General features: G+C 34.4%; 1 protein-coding gene across 2 annotated transcripts; it reads right to left on the reverse strand.

Moving 5' to 3' along the window:
- Positions 1-1,535: 1,535 nt before the first annotated feature.
- Positions 1,536-16,349, reverse strand: LOC136807671 (uncharacterized). 2 transcript variants are annotated; one of them, XM_067064267.1, is made up of 7 exons: positions 15,944-16,349; positions 15,366-15,492; positions 7,875-7,904; positions 6,494-6,619; positions 5,461-5,511; positions 4,396-4,605; positions 1,536-2,146 (listed from the first exon to the last, which is right to left on the reverse strand). In XM_067064267.1, the coding sequence occupies exons 1-7, from the start codon at positions 16,283-16,285 to the stop codon at positions 1,911-1,913; spliced, it is 1,122 nt and encodes a 373-aa protein (XP_066920368.1). In that variant the 5' UTR covers positions 16,286-16,349; the 3' UTR covers positions 1,536-1,910. The 2 variants fall into 2 exon arrangements, with proteins under 2 accessions (XP_066920368.1, XP_066920369.1); XM_067064268.1 differs by lacking the exon at positions 4,396-4,605.
- Between the last annotated feature and the right edge of the window lie 7,625 nt (positions 16,350-23,974).

Below are 23,974 nucleotides of genomic sequence, written 5' to 3' on the forward strand. Positions count from 1 at the left end.
TCCAAAAGACAAACAGAAATTTTTCTTTTAAACAAAATCTGTACTGATAAACAGTGTTTTGTAAAGAGATTCTGCTAGACCTGGCTAGACATTTATTCGTTTTTTTTTCAAGATTTCTTCACGTTTCTTTGATCCTATACTTTCTCATACTTTCTAGCTACAAGATTAGTAAGTCCTTGACCTTTTGTGATAATTTTAGTTTGATGAAGCAACCGTAAATGCTAGATTTGTAGATGCGGAAAAAGCTTCGGCTCTCCAGAGGAAAATGTGTCCACGAATAGTCCTCATCCCGATTGGGTAAATCGCTAATTCCACTTGAATTTTGTGGCTGAAAATGATTCCATTGAGAAAAAAAAGAATTAACATATCCCATTTAAAAGTCTCTTATTTTGACTTTGACTTTACTGCGTGCGAGATTCAAAAGTTCCCTAGAAGGTTCTCCTTCCTTTACTTCTCCTAGAATTTAGAAAAATATATATTTAACCCAGTTGCTTTCAGACTTCAATTTCCCACTGGATTAGCTAGACTTTAGAAAAACCTACTGGTAAAAACAAGTTCTAGACTTTAGATATAGGGCGCACAACGTACGTTAGCATTAACTCACTAACGTTGACTTGTCATGAAATAGGAATTATTTAGCAACATTTTTCTCTTTAAAGAGCGAGGAATGGTCTAAATACAATTTTTATATCTCTTGTCTTTCGTGTTTCATAACTATAACTTTACTTACGGCCTCTTCACATGGAAAGAAGTCCAAAACTTACTAAGCTTACTGGACCTTACTGAAAACACAAAGATTCTTTCACATACCTAGATATTGTGGCTACCAGTGAATTTCTATTGAAAAAAACAAGGTTTTTGGATTCTAGTATGGTTAGACCGTATAAAACATCAAGTAATGAAATATTGAAAAAATCAAGGGTTGAAAAAAGTTTTGATCAGTTATGATACAGCTCTTTTCTACTACAAAATCGTTTAAAAAAGATTCTTTCTGGAGCAAATGACGTCACACGAAAGAGAGATTAGAAGGAATTTTAAACAAAAAGGGGGTCTTTTAAACACCGGTTTTTGCGTCTAAAAGAGTATGTGTTTATGAAAGATATATCGATGTTTAGACATTGAAGTTGAGATTTTCGTGAATTCTATGATGTTAGGATTGGTTTTCAGGGAAAAAACATACACCTTAAAAATCACTTAACTTCCCCTTTAACTTTTATTTATGTTCAAAAAAAAATTGACACCCAAAAATTTTCACACCTTGCGCATGATGACATTTCTGACAGTAAAGTGTCACAAGAATTGGCACATTTCCAATACAAATTGTCTTTATGTCAAATACATCGTTTAAACCGTAATTTATTGAATATTTAGGACAATATTTTCGTTAAAAGTTACCTTATGTGACAAGGATCTTGTGTGCCAAATTTCAACCAAAAAGACCCTCTAGAACAAAAGTTAAGGGGTGGTACACGAAAAGCCCCCCTCCACTAGTTTTGAACCACCCCTAAAAGCCTAGTATAATAGTATGAATAGGGTTAATATGTACTCTCCATCTTCGATTCATTACATGCACGATAAAATTTTTACAGTACGTCTCCACAGCTTAACTTCAGAGAAGCTTCGGTGTTCACGGTACTGAACCAAAGGATCGCATTAAGCGTGAAGCTGGCAGTAGTGTCCGTTTTCTTTAAAACTGTAACAACTTTAAATATATGTACTCGTTTAAAAAAATGTTCCTGCAATCTAATCTTTTTACGAAATGTTTTGACATATGTGGAATCCACATCTCCTGCCATCAGTTGATTATTTTGTTGATATAAAGTTTGTTTTTTATCTAGTTTTTCACCATTGTGTCATACATAGGTGGAAAACATGGTTTCTGGTAAGTTTTTTGACGTTTTTAAAGAATTTCAAACAACTTCAATCTTAAACCAGTCCCAAACGTTTCCAAAACATTGTTTTGGTTGGTCATCAGAAAACGTAAAATGTTTCCCATCATTTCCAATAACAACATTTTTGAAGGGTCTATCCTCTTTAAGAACTGATGACCTTGTTGAAAGTTTACCATCTTCTGGATCCCACGTGTAACCCAGGCTGTTTGGTACCCAGGCCCAATGAGTGACAACAGGTTTCCAATAGTTATCACCTATGAAAAAAATAATTGTCGGATATTCAAAACGTGATCTATTCGTGATCTATTAAGTTAAATCAACGATGTAAAAATAATAGATAACCAACTTGCCTTGATTCTCAAAAAACATCCGTGTTATGGTTGTAAAAATATTAATGACATTTTGCATCGTAAAAAGTGCAATTAAATAAAAACTTGCTTCATTTGCAACCTTCTATTGGACAGAATCGATCACGTGATGTATATTTTTCCAAAATTTGGGTTAGAAAAAGTGTATTTTCCTATAGGCAGCCTCACAGAAGGAATTTTTTAACTAGATATAGTTGTTCTATAAACATTCATCTGTTTATTTTGTATCAGGCAACCTTCATGCACTTTTCATTCGTGAGATATCGCAGTTCAAATCACACATATATTTTTCAGATAACAGCATTTTATGAGCGTTTATTTATCCAGATGAAGATTAAGTGGTATCAGGCTGATCCGTAGTCAATTTGTCTAAAGATTGGTACCTTTATCTTTTGAAAAAAATTTCGAAATTTGCAGTAAATAATAATTCAAATTTTCTATCAATTCAGTGGATGTCAAAAAGTGTGTCAAAATCTAGCTAAAAGCATAACACGCACTGCACACAGAGCTTTTTAATAGAGTGCTCATTTCAATAGGAAATCAATGGTTGTTCTCTTGGGAGAAGTGCCTTCTAGAGGTAGTTGGTTATCTATTATTTTTACATCGTTGGTTAAATGTTTTGCTGTGGTGTCGTTCAGTTTCATCTAAAAAATCGATAACCTCAAATAAGTACAAACCTTTGTTTGTGACGATAAAAATAAAGTAGTTGTAAAAAAAAGTTATCTAGATGAAACTAGACGGACTTTACGTAACTTAGTTAAACTGAAAAACATCTTCCAGATATAACAAAAACAAGGACTTCACGTCTTAAGGCTTGGGAAGACTAGAAGTTTTCTTTCGCATTGGTGCAATGCAACATGCTCCATGCCACCAACCTGAAACGCTTTCTCGTGTCTCCACCCCATTTTTCTTTTAATAACATTTGCGCTTCTCTCACTTTTGTCCCAAGAACAAAATCAGCGTGTCTTTTGGGTATTTCCCTCACTTTTTGTCCCATGAAACAAAAAAGAAACCATGAGACACGCACTTTTTTCTTGTGTTGGTGGGATGGAGCATCCCGAAGAGTATTTTTGTGAGTTGATAGCTCGTGAAATTATTCTTAGAAATAACATCATGGCCCGCTACTTAGGTAAAAATAGGTACTGGGTATGTGCGGACGGTAAGGGTCGGTTTTTTCACCTTTCAAAGTCTCTCTAAAGCTCGGAAAATTCACGATTTTTAGGAAATTTCTTTTGATTTCGAGAGAAAAAATTGTAAAAAAATCTCTCTAAGGGTCACCTTTTTAGCAAAATTTAGGCTCTCTAAGGGTTGGTTTTCGGAGGTTCCATCCGAACATACCACTAATCTGCCGACCCTAGTACCTCCCCTGGCATCATGGGTTATATTAACTCCCGAATATGTCCCAAAGAATAGGTTTGTGAGTTATCAACTCGCAAAATATAAAAAATATTAATATAAATCACGAATAATGGCTTCCGGGGAACCCTTCATGTATTCCTGCCCTGTATGATACGAGCCCTCCCTTCTGGGGAATGGGTCCAACTATCCTTACGAAGTAAGAATTTCCCCTTTTTCAAGTTGGAACGTTTAGTGTTGTCCGGACACCGCTGGTTCTGTGCACGCGAGACACAGATATCATGATGCATAGTGAGCTGCGCGGGAGAGAGCATATTCATGATATTCATGACGTAATGTTTTCTACGGAAAGACCCCGGTTTTTGCCAGTAGTGGCAAATTTTATACAACTTTTGTCTTGCTTAAATTTGCCACTACTGGCTAAAACAGGGGGATTTCCGTAGAAAACATTACGTCATGAATATCATGAATAGCTCGTCGCAGGCGCAGAACGGGATGAGTGACAATGTCTAGTATATCACCCACACTCTTGTATGAGAGTAGTGGTATCCAATTCCCCTCACATGATATGGGTTGATCCGGGTAAAGGTATGTTCATTTGCCAAATGAACCGTAGTACTACAGTGGGGATCGAACTCTGACCTCCCAGTTGGGAGTTAAGAGCGATGACCACCACACCACTACGCCCTCCAACCCTGAATATAGCTTGTAACGAATTACCAAACTCCATGAAATACCTTCAAGCTGTTATAGTTTACAGATTGTTAAAGAATTTCTACCTGTAAAATATTTAGCTTGGCGGTAATTTACCAAATCATTTACAATACGATTGACGAAAGAATACGTAGCCCCACCATTTGTTTGAGAACATCGAAAATAGATTTTGTCAAAATAAATCAATTTTTGTAAATTATTCAAGAATGATGCTTTTGCTCTGAACAATCCATTCGTCAAATCAAGACCATCAACCAAATCAATATCGCTCAAATCTACGACAAAAAGAAATATATAACGTCATTCTCAAAGCATGGTGGGAATTTGCTAATTCCTTTGAACAAAAAACGTGGGATGAGAAATTCACTATACACCTTTCTTTTTATAATGTTGCTTCATTTCATCTCATCATGAATGTTCTTAACTTTTTTGTTGAAAACCATCCAAACCATCTTATGGGTTTTCTTACTGTATTCTTAATTTTTTGGCCATTTTCATGATTGAGTATTCAAATTTCTAATCTAATCGACTTTTGAACAACCGTTCCCAGGGGATTAAATTTCAAGAATTTCGTAGATTTGAGTGTCCTCAGAAATGATTAACGGTTAGCTTGGGTTTCTCCTAAAATTCATACTTTTTAGCACATACAATTGAGTAGCGCTTTTGTGCTTGTTGAAAAGATAAAGAAGTGGAATATTTTCAAGAGAAAAAAAATCCAAAAAAAATCAGAAAATGAAGATTGAAAATGAATAAGAACAAAAACTTCTTCAATAACATTTTTAAATCTATAGAACAATTTATACACCCCCTTCTCACAAAACCACTGGTATACCTTCCCACTGGAAAAAATTTTCCAATACATCGCCCCCTGGAAAATTAACCCCCAATTTTAAAATATTATGCCATTTTTCCCATACCCACTGAATTTTCTGACAAAAGAATTGAAATCCCTAGCCATAAGAAATATGGGAATAATCATCCCCATCATGTTTCAGCCCGTTGTCTTTATCCCCACTCAGCTGGCACACAACGTCGTTTCAATGTTCATCGAACGTTATATGGGCACTGGCTGAAAAAATCCAACCGGGTCTGTGAGAAGGGGGTGTAGTGTGTTTGTATGTTGGATTTACCTCTTATCTCCGAGTTACTATTCGTAATTTTCGTCACTGTCATTCGATCACCTAAAAAGGGAATTGGAGAATATTTGATATCACAGCCACAGTGACTGGTAGAACTTTTTAAGCTGATTAATAGGGGCAAACCCTTAAGGCCTACGTCAACATTTTTATTTGAGTGCTAAAAAATTTCCCACGCCTTAGCAAAAAAACTCCTTACAAAACATTCTTTAAATAATACATTCTTTGAAATAGACCGGGTTTGGTTGCGTCACTTAAAAGATTTCAAGGGCCTTGGGGTTCGCCCCCCCCCCTAAATATGGCTCAGGAAATGAGTGATTCTTATCCAATGTTCAATGGTCAAATATACGAAAAATAACATATAAATAATAATACAGTATAATACAGTATGTCTTAAAAAATGCGGACAAATTTCGTAAAGTCTTAATTATTTATACAAAATTTTATGACTAAACCTGATTTTCTTGGGAATTAGATATCTATTGATTGAGAAGATAAAATTGTAATCATCTAGTCTGGCTTAGAAAATCAGTTTTTTATTAAATTTCACTTTATATGAAAGATTTGTTGGCTTTTTGGGACACACTGTATGAAAATCACTCTCAAAGGAATCCGTCTAATTGTATTGACATCGTTTCCACAAGGAAAAGCCTATAGAAGGTGGCTCGTTGAAGTGGAAAAGAAAGTAAAAAACAGAGTTTTTGGACTAAAACAAGCTCCTTCTAGAGGTTGTAATTCCCAGTTTAAGAGTTCTACGGAAAAAAAAATAGAAACTGGAATTGCGAAGCTTCAAAGTGCATTAACACTAATAATGAAATTCATAGGACTAAATTAAGAATAAAAAGTTCATTTTTTATCGGCCTATTCAAAAAAATGTTTTTTTCTTTTGTAAATTATTTTGCTCTGAATTATTATTTCAACAGTGGGGGCGGCAATGGTTAGAATTTGAAGCACTAGTTGAAAATGCAAGCAAAATAATTAGCGTTTAATATGTAGACCGAATGAAATCTACTTTTTTTTCACTTACCATGGCAAACTACGGTAATGTTTCTTTGATCCCTCCAAGGGTAGATAGTTTGTATTGTTTTGTGGACAGATATGTCGTAATACTTCTTGAGTGTTCTGCATGAGCTGTTCTTACCATCCAAAATATCTAAAACGATTTTTGTTGGAGAGAATTATTGCTTTTTTTTAATTTTACTGGCTTGCCTCTCAGCTGTTCTTATTTCTTTCTTAACCTCTTCTTATTTTCAAGGATGGTTAAGGTGTTTTACGCTCTAAATCTAATTTCTAATACTGCAAATCTTATACACTTCTTGAAATTGAGCTAATCCAGGTTCATCTCCAGAGGGAGAACTGACGTTGATGGCCGACGGGATCGTGGTGTTTGAGTTTAAAAAGTGGACCCTGTCAGATCTAAATGATTGGTGAATTTGGGACCCTGTCAGATGGATCCCCAATCTCTGGCGCAACATGAATCGCGGTCCCACCAGTATCTCTACAAACCACTTTCATAAAAGTAAATTTTCTTGACCACTCTTTTGAAAATTATAGTTTCAAGAGAAATAAAGAAGATTCTGAAGATGTACGCAATCAGTTTCAATTGAGTTGAACTCTTTTTGCCTTCAAAATCAAGGAAATCGGTCCGATTTACCAATAGATAATAGCTTTTAACTGGCAATCGCACCAAGAAAGGTTATAAATTTTTCCAAGGAGCCTTAAATATGTGCCATTAAGGGCTCTGACCATAGTGAATTTTTCATAATTGCCGTGTTTAAAATGTGTTTTCTGACTGATGTAACCAACAAAACTATGGCATGTTATACATTTTCTGTTAGACAAACTATTCCTGATTCTGAGAATTCAAAAATTGCATTGAAAAAGAAGAAGAAAATGAAGACTTTTGCAAGGAAGAGTATTTCAACTTTGAAGAGCTTAGTTTCGGCGAAGAAAAAACATTTTGAAAAAATTTTCACAGTAGATGGTGTATCTTTTACCGAACAATAAAAATTTTTGCGGAAAATTTTTGTAAATGCTTCTTTGTCTCAAAATCTTCAAAATAGTGGATTTTCATCAATTTTTCATCTGGATTTTGCTTAAAAAAACAGTCTTTTTATAAAAGAAGGTGATGCAACATATTATTAACGTCTTTTTAAAGTTCATAACGTCATTTTTGCAATTAAGTTCTTAATTACTCTTAAGGGTTTTTATTAAAAAGCAATTTTATAAAGGCAATTCTTTGTTAAAAGTGTTAAAACATAACTTTCATGTTCAGATACTAAAATCAATTTTCCGACTATGGTCAGAGCCCTTAAGTTCTTTTTCCAGCTTTCTAGAAAGAGACCAAAGATGAGAATAGGTTCAATCGTTGTTTGGAATATTTAAACCTTTAATTCAAAATTGATTACCTTGGCTAACTGTCGGAGGGGTCGGCGGACCTAAAAGATTAAATAAAAATTCATGGTGTTCATTAATAGTAAAGATTTACATGTTTAGGCACTGCTCGCATTCGTAAGATGTTTCAAGGTTGTCGAGGGGTGCTTCGAATTTCAAAAAATCTTTAGATCATCTATAACAAGAATAAAAAGATCCACCTGCATGCATAATACTTGGCTTGTTGCTGAGAAACCGAGAAATAGAAACAACGATAGAAAGAATTTCTTTACAATTGATATTTTGAACAAGAAAAGTGGTTCATAAGTTTTACAAGGAGTTTTCATTCAACAAACTAAAAAAAGATTAAAGCACGTTAGAAATGTATCGAAATAAGGCAGGCTTCCGTTTTCTGTTTCATGGGATTCGTGCTTTTATTACCTACCGGCCCTTTTTGTAGTGAAGTTTTAAAAAGACAAAAGCAATATAAATTCAAGTCAATTATGACAAAAAAGATTTTTAGTGTCTTTCTCGAAGGGAAACCTGTACATATGCATTTTATCCTCTAAATTGAATAGAAAGGGGGATGTCATGTCATGACATGTACGAATCATTTGAAATGGACTAACAACCATTATCTTTGTATCCATTTATAGCACTTAGTGCGTAACGCAGGTCACAGGTCACTGGTTATACAAACTACAGAACGGAAAACTGTACTGCACTCGTAGCATATAATTCAAAACATGTTTCTTGAAATATTATGCAATGGGAACGTTGTATACAAAGTATGCTATGTAAAAGGTTTCATGGGCAAATCAACAATGAATGATTCAACCCTCCAATATTGACAAACTGACACAAATCGACAATTATTGAAATAATGACGTCAGCACCTATTGAGCATGAAAAAAGATTTTGTTGTAATTTGTGGTGTGACCTGTGCCCGGGGGGGGGGGGGTACTTAGGCAAAAATAGGTGCTGGGTATGTGCGGACGGTAAGGGTCGGGTTTTTCACCTTTCAAAGTCTCTCTAAGGGTTACAAAAATCAGGAAATTTCAAAGTAGTCTCTCTAGGGTGGGAAAAATCACGATTTTTAGAAAAAAATTTTGATTTTGAGAGAAAAAATTACAAAAAATTCTCACTAAGTGTAGGAAAATTTTGAAAATCAGAGAAAATTTTTCGAAAATGTCTCTCTAAGGGTCACTTTTTCACTAAAATTTGGTCTCTCTAAGGGTCGGTTTTCGGAGGTCCCTTCCGCACATACCCCTCATTCACCAACCCTAGTACCCCCTGTGCATAGCACTACTTCGTCACATATCCTTACTTCGTCTCCTATTGTTATTTTCTTTTCTACGTCATAATGTATGCTTAAAAATTAAACAGCTAAATATACATGGTTTCTACTAGATTATTGTTAATCATTTAAACAACATGACGTAACATATGCTATTATGCAAGCTAATAAGTTGATTGACAGATATCTTTGAATAAAATATGGCAAATTGATTGACAGATATATTTTTCTAGAATTATACATAAAGTAATTACCGTTAGGTGTGAAAATGATAGGCGAAGAGGTAAATAAAAAACATCAAAATCTAACTTTCAATTCATGTGACCAAGTAAGGATAAATCTTTTTGACTGATCTGCAAAATCTAACTTTCAAGTCATGTGACCAAGTAAGGATAATTTTTTTTGCCTGATCTGCGAAATCTAACTTTCAAGTCATGTGACCAAGTAAGGATAATTTTTTTTTTGACTGATCTGCAAGATCTAACTTTCAAGTCATGTGACCAAGTAAGGATAAATTTTTTTGACTGACCTGCAAAATCTAACTTTCAAGTCATGTGGCCAAGTAAGGATAAATTTTTTTGACTGATCTGCAAAATCTAACTTTCAAGTCATGTGGCCAAGTAAGGATAAATTTTTTTGACTGATCTGCAAAATCTAACTTTCAAGTCATGTGACCAAGTAAGGATAATTTTTTTTGCCTGATCTGCGAAATCTAACTTTCAAGTCATGTGACCAAGTAAGGATAATTTTTTTTGACTGATCTGCAAAATATAACTTTCAAGTCATGTGACCAAGTAAGGATACATTTTTTTGACTGATCTGCAAAATCTAACTTTCAAGTCATGTGACCAAGTAATGATAAATCTTTTTGACTAAAGTCTGTTCACGATAAGTGTGCACTCTTATTTCTTTTAGCTATAACTTTTGAAGGAATTCTTCGTTTTTTATAAATTTGGTACCGTTGGAGAGATATTTGTGAGTGAAACAATTTGAAGTAAAAAAGTCTTTAAAAAAATTCTAAAAACGAAGATGAAAATGAAGAAGAAAAAAATGAAGATCTTGTAGAAAAGTGCTATAACTTTCATTTTCACTGGAGAGATTCTTTGATCTTAGGAGGTCATCACTTTGAAGAAATTTCACTAAAATATTTATTCAATTTAAAGTTATGATACAAAGTTAATGAGTGATTGACCCCAAAAAACAGCAGAAAACAGCAGAAAACAGCGTTTTTAGACGTCAATCAGCTTATAACTTTGTTTGATATCTTTTGACTTAATGATTATTTTTGAGAAATTTTTTCACAGTGATGACGTTCGATAATGAAGGAATCACTTCAGTGAAAATGATAACTATAGCACCTTTCTGCAAGATCTTCATTTTTTTCTTCTTCATTTTTCATCTTCATTTTCAGAATTTTTTATAGATTTTTTGATTCCAAATTGTTCCACTCACTAATATCTTTCCAACGATACCAAATTTATAAAGATTGAGGAATTCCTTCAAAAGTTATAGGTTAATGAAAAAAGAGTGCACACTTATCGTGAATAGACTTTAATATATAAATCTAACTTTTAAATCACGTGACCGTGTAGTGGGAATACAAGTTTTTGCGAAATTTTTAAAGAACTCTTACACAATGCATCGTGACCAAGTAAGGATAATTTTTTTTGCCTGATCTGCGAAATCTAACTTTCAAGTCATGTGACCAAGTAAGGATAAATTTGTTTGACTGATCTGCAAAATCTAACTTTCAAGTCATGTGACCAAGAAAGGATAAATTTTTTTGCCTGATCTGCGAAATCTAACTTTCAAGTCATGTGACCAAGTAAGGATAATTTTTTTTGACTGATCTGCAAAATATAACTTTCAAGTCATGTGACCAAGTAAGGATACATTTTTTTGACTGATCTGCAAAATCTAACTTTCAAGTCAAGTCATGTGACCAAGTAAAGATAAATTTTTTTGACTGATCTGCAAAATCTAACTTTCAAGTCATGTTACCAAGTAAGGATAAATTATTTTGACAGATCTGCAAAATCTAACTTTCAAGTCATGTGACCAAGTAAGGATAAATTATTTTGCCTGATCTGCGAAATCTAACTTTCAAGTCATGTGACCAAGTAAGGATAAATCTTTTTGACTAATATGTAAAATCTAACTTTTGAATCACGTGACCGTGTAGTGGGAATACAAATTTTTGCGAAATTTTTAAAGAACTCTTACACAATGCATCGTGACCAAGTAAGGATAAATTTTTTTGCCTGATCTGCGAAATCTAACTTTCAAGTCATGTGACCAAGTAAGGATAAATCTTTTTGACTGATCTGCAAAATCTAACTTTCAAGTCATGTGACCTTGTAGTGGGAATATGAATTTTTGCAAAATTTTAAATATAACTCATATGCAATGCATTGTGACCAAATAAGGATAATTTTTTTTACCTGATCTGCGAAATCTAACTTTCAAGTCATGTGACCAAGTAAGGATAAATTTTTTTGCCTGATCTGCAAAATCTAACTTTCAAGTCATGTGACCAAGTAAGGATACATGTTTTTGACAGATCTGCAAAATCTAACTTTCAAGTCATGTGACCAAGTAAGGATAATTTTTTTTGACTGATCTGCAAAATCTAACTTTAAAGTCATGTGACCAAGTAAGGATAAATCTTATTGACTGATCTGCAAAATCTAACTTTCAAGTCATGTGACCAAGTAAGGATTATCTTTTTGACTGATCTGTAAAATTTAACTTTTAAATCACGTGACCTTGTAGTGGGAATATGAATTTTTGCAAAATTTTAAATATAACTCATACGCAATGCATTGTGACCAAATAAGGATAATTTTTTTTACCTGATCTGCAAAATCTAACTTTCAAGTCATGTGACCAAGTAAGGATAATTTTTTTGACTGATCTGCAAAATCTAACTTTCAAGTCATGTGACCAAGTAAGGATAAATCTTTTTGACTGATCTGCAAAATCTAACTTTCAAGTCATGTGACCAAGTAAGGATTATCTTTTTGACTGATCTGTAAAATTTAACTTTTAAATCACGTGACCTTGTAGTGGGAATATGAATTTTTGCAAAGTTTTAAATATAACTCATACGCAATGCATTGTGACCAAATAAGGATAATTTTTTTTACCTGATCTGCGAAATCTAACTTTCAAGCCATGTGACCAAGTAAGGATAAATCTTTTTGACTGATCTGCAAAATCTAACTTTCAAGTCATGTGACCAAGTAAGGATAAATTTTTTTGACTGATCTGCAAAATATAACTTTCAAGTCATGTGATCAAGTAAGGATACATTTTTTTGACTGATCTGCAAAATTGCAAAATCTAACAACTTTAAAATCATGTGACCATGTAATGAAAGTTTTTTTGACTAATCTGTAAAATCTAACTTTTAAATCACGTGACCATTTAGTGGGAATATAAATTTTTGCGAAATTTTTAAAGAACTCTTACGCAATGCATCGTGACCAAGTAAGGATACATTTTTTTGACCACACATCAACATTTTGCTTTTAATTAATGTCAAACCAGAATAATTATCAAAATAATTTTACAACGGAGTTTAAAAAAATACTTACCCACATCTCTTCGTCATCTTCTTTTATAGGATTATATGTAAGCTCGATGTCCAAATTCCCTGATAAATATAACCGTGCCACTTTTCTGTCCTGGTTTGTGCGCTCCCTTCCTTTCACCATATTCCGACCATCATTTTGAATTATATTGACGAATAATTCACAATCTTCGTCTTCTATAGCCGTGTTCTATAAGACGGTTCTCGGTTTTGATTACATTTCCAAAAAGCAGAATAAAAACGTAAAAAATAATAATTTTGCTTTTTCTTTTCATACTTTCTTGTTTTATTTCGTCACGAAAAAAAGCCATTTGCTTCAGAAGTTTTTTTCTGACAATGTGTAGAGCACGTGCATGCGTATTATCGTTTCTTCGAGACATTTCTTTAGATATTCAATCACGATTGTTCATCGTGCACTCACTCTTCAAAATATTACATATATATTAGTGATTTGATTAGTCAGTTAAAGAAATGTAATTTAGGTATATGGTAGGTATTTCACATATTTTAACTCAAGAAACTTTACAAATTGCACAAATAAAAAACGTTTCTCGGTCAATTTTTTACCCATTAAGAATGTTCATAGTTTTAACTAACAAACACTACTCGGTCACGCCTTTTTACTCATTAGAAATGATCATACTTGCATCCAAACACCAAAACACTACTTGGTCACGCCATTTTACTCATAAGAAATATTCCTAATTTGGACCGAAAACTCCAAACACTAATTGATCACATTTTTTTTATCCTTAAAAATGCTCATAGTTTGCACCAAAAGACCAAACACTACTTGGTCACGTTTTTCCATTCACTAGAAATGTTAATAACTTGGAACAAAAACACCAAACACTACTTGGTCACGTCTTTTAACCCCTTAGAAATTATCATACTTGCATCCAAACACCAAAACACTACTTGGTCACGCCATTTTACTCATAAGAAATATTCCTAATTTGGACCGAAAACTCCAAACACTAATTGATCACATTTTTTTTATCCTTAAAAATGCTCATAGTTTGCACCAAAACACCAAACACTACTTGGTCACGCCTTTTTACCCATTAGAAATGATCATACTTTCACACAAAAACACCAATATAAGTAGTGTCACATTTTTTTCTTCATTAGAAAAGTTCATAATTGGGACTAAAAACACCAAACACTATTTGGTCACGCCTTTTTAATCGTTAGAAATGTTCATGGTTTGGATCATAAACAATAAACACTACTTGCTCACATTTTTTTCTTCATAAGAAAAGTTCATAATTTGGACCAAACACTACTTGGTCGCTACTTTTTACTCATTAAAAATATTCCTAATTTGGATATTTGGATCATAAACACTAAACACTACTTGGTCACGCCGCTTTACTCGTAAGAATTTTTCCTAATTTGGACCTCAAACACCTAATACTACTTCGTTACGCCTTTTTTCTCATTAGAAATGTTCATAGTTTGGACCAAAAACACCAAACACTACTTGGTCGCAACTCTTTACTCCTTAAACATTCAGATATTTTTCGCATAAAACCCCATCAAATGTTACTTAATCATATCTTTCATTAAAAGCTCTCCTCACTTCCATTATTCGTCCAAAAATTTCTTCGATATTTAAAGAATTTTACGATATATTGAAAGTTCAGGTGCAGAGGAGTTGCTACCTTGCACTTTTGCGGCCGAAACGCCCGACGAGACAGAATAAGATATACCTGTTTCTATTGAGATTTTTTAAAAACATTCAATTTTTTTTAAAGCTTTAGGGTGTTCTTTCTTTTGAATCTTAACCCTAAAAATATTATTAAAATTTTTACGGCGATCGGTAACCGGTAAGACCGATTTTAAGGGATCCCAGCCGTGATCAGGATAGGATAGAGTGATCTGTCGAAAACGAAAGTGTCTCAGAACTTGTGACCTGGTTGATGTATGTATCAAAAAACTTCTTTCTTCTACATTTTGACTTGTTATAAGGAGACTTTATCATTACTTTTAGAGATACGAAAGAAACAAGCTGAAAAAATTTCGATTTTTAAAACTTCCACAGATAGATCAATGTGAAAACTAATTTATCTAAAATTATTTAAAAAATAATATCAAATTCGATTTTTTTCGAGTTTTTTTTGTGCCGCTTCTTAGAAACCGTATACAGTATGTTCTTTACAAAGTTTTTGATAAAAAAAGGGTTCAGACATTGAGATTTCAACCTTTTGTATTACTTTTTGCTAGACGGAACAAAAAAGCGACCATCCATTCACTTTATTAGTTTGCTTGTTAACACCTTTAAAAAAAAGAGAGATCAACCATAGACTATTTCTTGTATCATTTGTTTATTAACACCTTCACATGAAAGAATGAAAGAACAATTTTTTTGTTTAATTTCAACAGCTATAAAGGTGTTACATACAGAACAATACAATAAAAAAAACAAGTAGAAACCACCTCTAATCTCAAGATCAATCAGAAATAATTTATGCGATTATTCATGCATATATTATGACGTAAAAGAGAAAATAACAATAGGAGACGAAGTAAGGATATGTGACGAAGTAGTGCTATGCACACCCCCCCGGGGACCTGTGACCTGTGACCTGTGACCTGTGACCAGCGTTTCGAACTAGCCGCAATTATGGGCTTTACCTGTTTCATTGCAATGTAATCCAGTATACGGAGCCAAGCAAAGAAGGCATTCGTATGTTTTATTCAAACGATCAGGTGCACAGGTACTCCCGTGCTCGCATAAATTCAGATTTTCGGTGCACGGATTCTAAACGTGATAGAAAATTGAAAGTAATTACTGTGGTGTTAGTAAGGGGTTTTTTTCTCTTTATAACGTGGGTATCATGGTACACTAGCGAACAAATAAAACAACACACTACTGACAAAAAAAATGTCCTTCCCCGCTAGGCACCTAGCGATATCACCATAGATACTAAAGTGTGTGGACACACTGTTTCTACTGTTTTAAAAACCATGACATTAGACTATTTAGAAACTTTGAACATTGCTAATTTTTCAAATCTGTGTTCAGATTTTACGTATCTTTCTTAGATGAAAAGTTACAGCATTGCGAAGTTGGTCAGACTATGATGGCTCGCACATACCCTACACCCTTTTTTCCATGTACCCCCTCCCCAGTTGTTATCAAAACCTTCATATAACGTTATATGGACGTTGTGAATGTTAGTTAAATGTTTAAACAACGTTGTTTGACTTACCATGACTTCGAACGAAGACCATTCATCTGAGAATGTATTTGTAGTAGCTTGTTGACCAGCAAGAAAGCTTATCGAATAACACAAACAAAGATCACCATCAGAGGACCAAGAAATACACTGCTCATCGTCCATACATATCTCAGCACATTGCCTTTTACTCTTACCCGACTTACTAATAAGAGGGTTTTTTCCGTAGTATGGAAATGGGGTTTTCTTGAATCGCATCGATTGGATTGTAATCAGTTTGTTGTTAGTTAAAACAGTACGATTTTCTGCTACCCATAAAAGTTTTGAAATAATAAGCGTCGGTAGATTGAATAATAAAATGAAGTAGGAATACATTTTTACATCAAAGTGCAGAAATTAATGTCAGCGAAGCCTGTCTTCTCTAAATAATAACAAAATCTTTTAACTAATTTTTTTGAGAAAATTTGGAATTATATAAATTTATTGATATATTATTTTGATTGAAAACCAGGACAACCATTTATTTTCTAATATATATAAGCTGAATGCATACTTCGAAAATTACGACAAGGCAAGCGGAATCAGTTACTCACATGGAAATATTTTTGATTATATTCATTTATGAATTATGTATCATTTTGAATATATCTTTAGTTATTGATTTATTTTTCTCATGCTGTTGATTCCGTATGAATAAATCAGAGATTCATGAAGACTGTTTGAAGTAGAAAATCTTTGAAATCGAACCCTTACAGCGCAGAGAAAATTTTGAGAAAATTGAGAAAATTTGAGTGAAAAATCGACCCTTACGGTGCATTTTCTGGAAAGTTTTTGACCATTTTCAGGAAAGTATGGTCAGCCCTATTCAGGCTAGTCACCATTGCCGGCTGATTTAAAAATACCGTCTTTCCGTCTTCTTTTTTGTTAAATCCCGTAATAAAAAAGGCCAATCCCGTCACACCGTAACAGTACAGCTCCCCCCATAGAAGAAGCCGACAAAATTTAGAGGGATCAAGTGGGAAAAATTATGTGGAACTGATATATTTTGAAAATTATTTCTAGATCTTGTGCCAATAGCGTACTTTCTTTTGAATGAGAAGTGAAGAAATGGAGCTACAGTTGGATCTCCACAAGTAGTATTCTCAGGGGACCGGTGATAAATGGGTTATTAGCTCGGAGGACATTTTGAAGCCGTAGCTTTTTGAAAGTAACCTTTTAATCTTAGTTTGTTATGTTTTTCTGGACGGGCATGAAAAATTGTGCAAAGTCTCATCTTTTCACACCTTTGTGCACAATTTTTACACAACAACACCGTACTCACGCATTCACGTAACCAGCTTGCATTATATTGCATTTAAATAAATAACAAGATTCGCACAAATGCGACTAAATATTTCCCCTTACACTTGCAGATGGACTGCTTGATCGAAAAAAAAACGTTTCAACTTGAGGCCGTCCAGGCTTGCGCACCGCACTGGGCTCGACTTCAGCAACTTTCGAATTATTTATTATTTAAAGGTCTGATTGTAGCAGCTTAAGATTAAAAAAAAAATGAAAACTCGACCCCAGGCCCAAAAATCAAAATTTTCAAAAAAGAAATATGGTTTGTCTCCTAGCCAATCAGATTGCTTATATTTTTCAAGTTCAGGAAAGGAAAACAAAATTCGAGTTATGGAGCCAAAAAAAGGGGAAAAAAAACGATCAGGGGGAGGGGGCCAAAAACGAATGTACTGAGGGGGGGGGTTACTTCGAAACGAACGCCGACGAACAGAGGGGAGGAGGTGGTCTAAAAATAGGCGAAAATGGACGAACGTACTTTTTGAATGGCCCCTAAGAGCGTAGCCCGGGGGGGGTACTACCCTTGTCGACCGACGGGGGTCCTCCGCTGAGGTTCGAAAAATGGACCCTACGTGGGACTCAAAATTTGCGAATAAAGTGACCCTGAATGGGACTGAAATTCCAAAATTTTCTACTTTTTCCCCAAATTTTCCAAAAATAGGCACCCTACGAGGGACTGATTTTTCTATTTTGGTGTTTTTGCGACCCTACCTGGGACTCGTGGAGGTTAAAAAAGGTACCCTGACCAGCGGAGCATCCCCGTAACCCATCTTGCCCTAGTACCCCCCCCCGGGGAGCGTAGTTCCAATGTGACCAGCACAAATGGGGATTGGCCAAATCTTAATATAGATTAAGCACAAATGTCAAAAAAATGTATAACAAAAGAACAGTAAAGTTTGTTAAAAATCAAAAGCACAAATGTTAGCAAATAATAACAAAAGAATAGCAAAGCAAAGTTTGTTGAAACCAAATTCACTTAAAACCAGCACAGTTTTTATTGGTATCATAAAGGCACAACGTAGTAGTGTCTTTGAGGAACTGCATTGTTACCTCTTTGTCAATCTTAGGCAAGGACTTGTTCAAGTGTGTTTGGAAGTATTCTTGCACTTTTGTTGGTGCAAAATATAGGATCTTACCATCCGACATTAACGCTTTGACTGAGACATTGTTTTCCGTCTTTTCTGACAAGCGTTCGCATCGATATGTTGCACACATAAACATTTCAGCATCTTGGCTAACATCTTCAACATTTTGCATTTGGGGCAGAAGTATTTTCTCTTTACAAAGTATATTGATTCGGCTGGAAATGCAACTTCTTCGTAACAAATTTCTTTGAAGAGGGTAGCAGGTGCAATATTATCTTCAGCAAGTTCAATTTTGGTACTTGAATTAGTTGTAATTTCAACAGCTCCATAATTGAGTTTAACTTTGCTATTTGATATGGTATATGTATTGTTAGTTGGGATTTTGTCAATCAAGCTTCCCCAGAGTGATACAGCGATTGTTCCTGTGTCATCGTTTGCAATAACAGTTTTCACATTGATAGGATCTTTTTGGTACTTTAATGATACAGGTTTCACAGGACGATTTTCAGCATTAACATAACATTTAATAGACACACAGTCCCCTGGCTTTTTTGAATCAAAAATTTCAGAAACTTTTACGAAGTCTGATGGCTCTGTATCAAACTTTTTAATAGCAAAGTCAAGAGTAGTGTCTGTCACATGAAAATTGTCATACACTTTTATTTCTTCAGAATACTTTGCCATTTTTGATGGCGATCGTTGAATATTGTGGATAGTTATTGGAGAGTTGTTTTTCTCTGCATCTTCAAAAAGTTTTCTTTTATTCGGTGAGAAGCAGACAAGTCGTGAAAAAGAAGTCGGGTGTTCCTGAAGAATCGCATTGAAGAATTCTGTAGTACCATTTTTCGCAGTTTTGGTTGGTGACATTAACTGCACATAACCAGAGGCTATAAGTAAAGAAAAAAATTAATTTTATTAGTTTTTAAAGCAAAATTTTAAGAATCTCTTAAGACTCTTGATCTACCTACCAATTGGCTATATCTATAGGTAATCGATGAAAATTGATAATCGATTGTAAAAACACTATCAATTCTCTCTGGCTTTGTGGAAAAAATAAATTAATGAGTCACTCTCGAGAAAAATGCTGGTAATGAACGAAAAACAGAAGTTAATTCACAGGACCTCCAAGCAGTCTAATAGACATCCAGATATGGAGACTTTTTCAAACTTCCATATGTGGAAGCTTTTTGACGTTTCAAGGTTTGGTTTTTTTTTGTCTTGGTATGGCTTTTTGAAAATTACTAGTGTGAAATTCTCTGCAGTTTAAGGTATGTGGAAACCTTCGTTTGGAATTTTTATCAAAAAAATTTTTTTTGTTTAATCTGATGTAAAATTTCCAGAGCTTTCCAGACATGTAATTATTGTTTATTAATTCCAAATATTTTGGATGTTATGATAGAATTTGTATCTCTTCCTTGTTTCCCTTGTTTATAAATAAAATGTCTCTCTTCTCTAGTTCAATAAGACCGCCAAACAATGTTCAAAAAAAGAAGAGGGGAACATTTGTGTTTTGACCCTTTTTATATAAGAACACGCTGCTCGAAAAGGATTTCTTAGAACAGTCAATCTTGTGACCATAATCTTTCCGTCCATAATAGAGCCCTTTAGAAGTTATCAAAACAGATGAATGTATCATAATAAGGATATATGATTTATTTCGAAATACAATAGCGAAACTTTTTAGACAAGAATAATTTCATTAAATTTTTCTTGTAAAAAAATGTTAGAGAGAACAGAAACTTCATATTTATAACTTTTGTAGTTTGATGAATAGTTTTGTTTAATCTTTATGCAAACAAAAGATTAAGGGGAAAACTTAAATCGATGATATTTCAAGACAGAAAATTGGGATACCTAGGGTCATTCCACGAGTAATAAGTCCCCTTATCTCTGAGCTACGGACTTCATTTTTTCTTTATTGTACTCGTGAAAAATAGATCTAAAAAACGTTGCCACGTTTTTCTTTCTTTTTGCCTTAAACTAAAGTTATGACCCTTTAAAGCAAAAAATCGCTATTAATTTCATGTTTTTTGTCGTTTTTTGAAAACTAAGCGTTTAGAAAAAAAAACGTGGCAACGTTTTTTTCGTCTTTTTTTCTGGATCATGATCATATAAAAAGCTTTATTAAATTGCCAACATAAGGGGACTTATCACTCTCTGAAGATGACATGGTCATTTTTCCTTTGTCACCTTTTATTTCTTCGTCAAATTGACAAAATTTAATGTTGTCAGTATCATTCGATAGAGAATTTAATAAGCTTTCCAAAAATATATACTTTTACTATTGAAATATATCTGTATCGAAAGCTATTAATAAAAGAGTCAGGTGTGGTGTAGAAGGTTTCCACATACCTTAAGCTAAATGGTTTTATTCAAAATGAACTTTATGGGTGTTGAATAATTAACTTACAAAAAGCTTCCAAAAACGCAAGTTTTCAATTTGGAAAAACGAAAAAACTGCAATGTCTTCCGAAAAAAGCTTTAAAAAGCTTCTGGATATGGAAGTCTGAAAAAGCTTCCGTATCTGGATGTCTATTAGACTGCCAAGAATTGTTACGGTGCCACCCGAAGCCTCGAGGTCCAGGGTCATTTCAGTTTTTGTCTGAAACCCCAACAACACAAAATTTCTAGCCTGGATATCCAAGCTCAAAATTTTAGAAAAACCAAAATTTACCTCAACATACAAAGTTCTAAAATTATAGAGCTTGGTCTCCCTAGAAAATGAAAGTGCAAACCCATGTTTCCAAAACTTTCCTAGCCAACCCAGGGCAACAAAACATAAATTGAAAAAAAGCAGCCTTACAAGATCTAAAACCATTTAAAACATCCAAAGATTACACCAGAGTCTATAAAACTATAAACAAGTTTGCATGCATAATCATGACCAACCATGTTTTCTTGGAAAATGAACTTGCCTCTGTTTTCTTCTTTTTCATGTTTTCATGTAACAGAAAGCTCTATCTTCACTAGCAAGTGGAGGACTATCCTATTTTTGCTTCAGAATTGCCTAAAATTTGTTTCACAAACCTTTTTTACTGTCATCATCACTCATTTTGTTGCCTGCATCACCAATTTGGTTGCCTGCATAATTTTCTTTATCTTCATCTTGAGAATGTTCAGAAGCAGCCACCGACCTAAAATTTGCAAATATCTGTTCTGATTTGCCAGCTGGAAGGATTTCCACGAAATTAAGAACAGTTCCTCGTTTTCCAGGCGAGAAATTTTTACTTCAGAACAGTTATATTTTTCCAGCTAGGAGGTAAAAAAACTTTCAGAACAGATACGAAATTACCAGGCGATTGATTTTACGCGAGTTAACTGTTCTTATCTACCAGGGCTGACAAAATCTTTTAAGAACAGATCGCTAAATTCCAGCTTGACATTGAAGGACTTTTAAGAACAGAAACTTAATTTCCAGCTAACAGTTCGAACAGATCCACAATTTCCAGATGTTTTGTAGAACAGATGGAGAATTTTCAGCTGCCACTCCAGGCAACAACATTCAGGACTTTTTTTAAATTCCCTCAGAACAGATAGGAAATTCTTAGACACGTTATTTATAAATATAAGATATCAGACTATTTTTTCATAAGAACAGATCATATTTTTCCAGCTGGTCCCAATCTTCAGTAGAACAGATCATATTTTTCCAGCTGGTCCCAATCTTCAGTAGAACAGACCATATTTTTTCCAGCTGGTCCCAATCTTCAGTAGAACAGACCACTTTTTTCCAGCAGACTTTTTTCTTTAGTTCGGTAAGAACAGACCGCCATATCCAGCTGGAACGTGCCTTCAGAACAGATATTTTGAAGTCCTCCTTCGGTGGATGCTTTCGAATGTTCACCCAACATGATGTCTATAAATAGAAATATAGAATTGATTGAGTTTGTAAATGTCAAGTTTAAGTTCTATTTCATTATTTGATTGATGAATCGTAATAGTAAATGAAAGTAAGCCTGACAATCAATTACCTTGACTTTGACTTTAACAGAATCCAACAAATAACAGAGCGTAACCACGAGAGAACTGCGAAGAATGAAGAAACGTTCTCAGGATATATAGAGGTTTGGGATCAAATTAACAGCTACCGTGGTCATATTTACTTGATACATTTTGAAATTTTTTGTTTTAAACAAACTTGAATGATAGTTTGACCACTTATTTATAGAAACGAGGCTGAAAAATCAAATCGGACGATTCTTTTTTAAACGCCCCCTCCACCCCATAGAGTTAAAAGCATTGAGTTTAAAGCCCGAAGGGCTAGAGTAGAATCTCTAACCTTTCCCAGGCAAGAAAAAGTGAACTTATTTCCCATCCAGAACGCGCCTAGATAGAACGCGCCGCAATCATGACGATGGATTGTATCCAGCGGTTTCTTTGTTTTTGAGTACTACATTTTTCGAAATCTAGCGATAGATTTTACTTTCAATCCGGCGTTTGTGTAAAAACTACGCGCGGGCGTTCCGGATGGGAAATCATTAAGTGGCTTCATTTCCCATTCAAAAGTTTCTACTCTAGCCCTTCGGGCTTTAAACTTAATGGTTAAAAGCCCCAGATGAAGCTTCTATCTCTTCTTCTTCACTTCTATTACCAGGCTTAGAAAAGTGAAGCCTTAACTATTTTTTGCGACGGATTGAATCTAGCAATTTTATTGTTTCCGACTGATCAAGTTTTCATAATCTAGCGGTAAACGCTACTTTTAATCCGGGGTTCTGTAGAAAACCATACGGGTCGCCGCACGACTTTGGTAGGATTTAATTTGTTTCAAATCCTACCAAGAAGTTCCTAGTCTAGCGCTTCGCGCTTAGATGTTAACGTCCACCCCTTCGAAGCGAATTTATGTATCTGAGATATCGACGGCTACGGTTAAGGCGGCGAGGGAGATGGCGAGTTTGGCGAGTAAAAGCAAGTTCGATATTCGACGAACGGCACTGTGATTTGGTGTTTTTACCGTCTATAACAAAGTCGACAATAAGTTTTCCCGACAAGTCGAACTTGCTTTCCCGGGCCGTCGTGACGTTAACCCTGTGCCGTAGCGCTAGATATCTCAGATACATAAACTCGCTAAAATAAAATAGTCGATTTGAAATATATAATTTTTATTTGCATTGATGGGACCGAATTTCCATTTGAAAATAATCAAATTATGTGCATAAGTCACACGCGTAAACATTTAAACAAGATTTTTCGTCAGCAGCTCTAACGGTTGTAACGAATGATTATAGAATATGTGAAATTTCAAGCATCTTTATTGCTGGGCCACATTTCATAAGAAAAGGTTGCGACAATATATGCAGTTCCAGGCAGGTGAGCAAGTTTGTGCAATCTGAAAAAAATAAACAGTTAGAACATCAGTTATCGTTTCGATATATCAATACATGACTTGTTGTGATTTATGCAATGTAAGCATCACATTAGTGCACAAGAAAGTTAACTATTCATTACAAAAAACGTAATTTTAATTATCTTAATAAATACATCCACATGCCAGTGTAGTAGAATTTTTAGTTCGATCAAAGAACCATGCTGCCAAATAAATTGAAGAGAATAGGCTGTTCCATTTGATATCGAGTTTGATATCCATCTATGGAAGCGGACGAACTTTTCCAGTTTAAAAATAATTCCAAGGGTTTTTTGGGAC

The sequence above is a fragment of the Clytia hemisphaerica genome, unplaced genomic scaffold, assembly GCF_902728285.1.
Source record: "Clytia hemisphaerica strain Z4C2 unplaced genomic scaffold, Clytia hemisphaerica genome assembly, whole genome shotgun sequence".
In the NCBI taxonomy this organism is placed as follows: Eukaryota; Metazoa; Cnidaria; class Hydrozoa; order Leptothecata; family Clytiidae; genus Clytia; species Clytia hemisphaerica.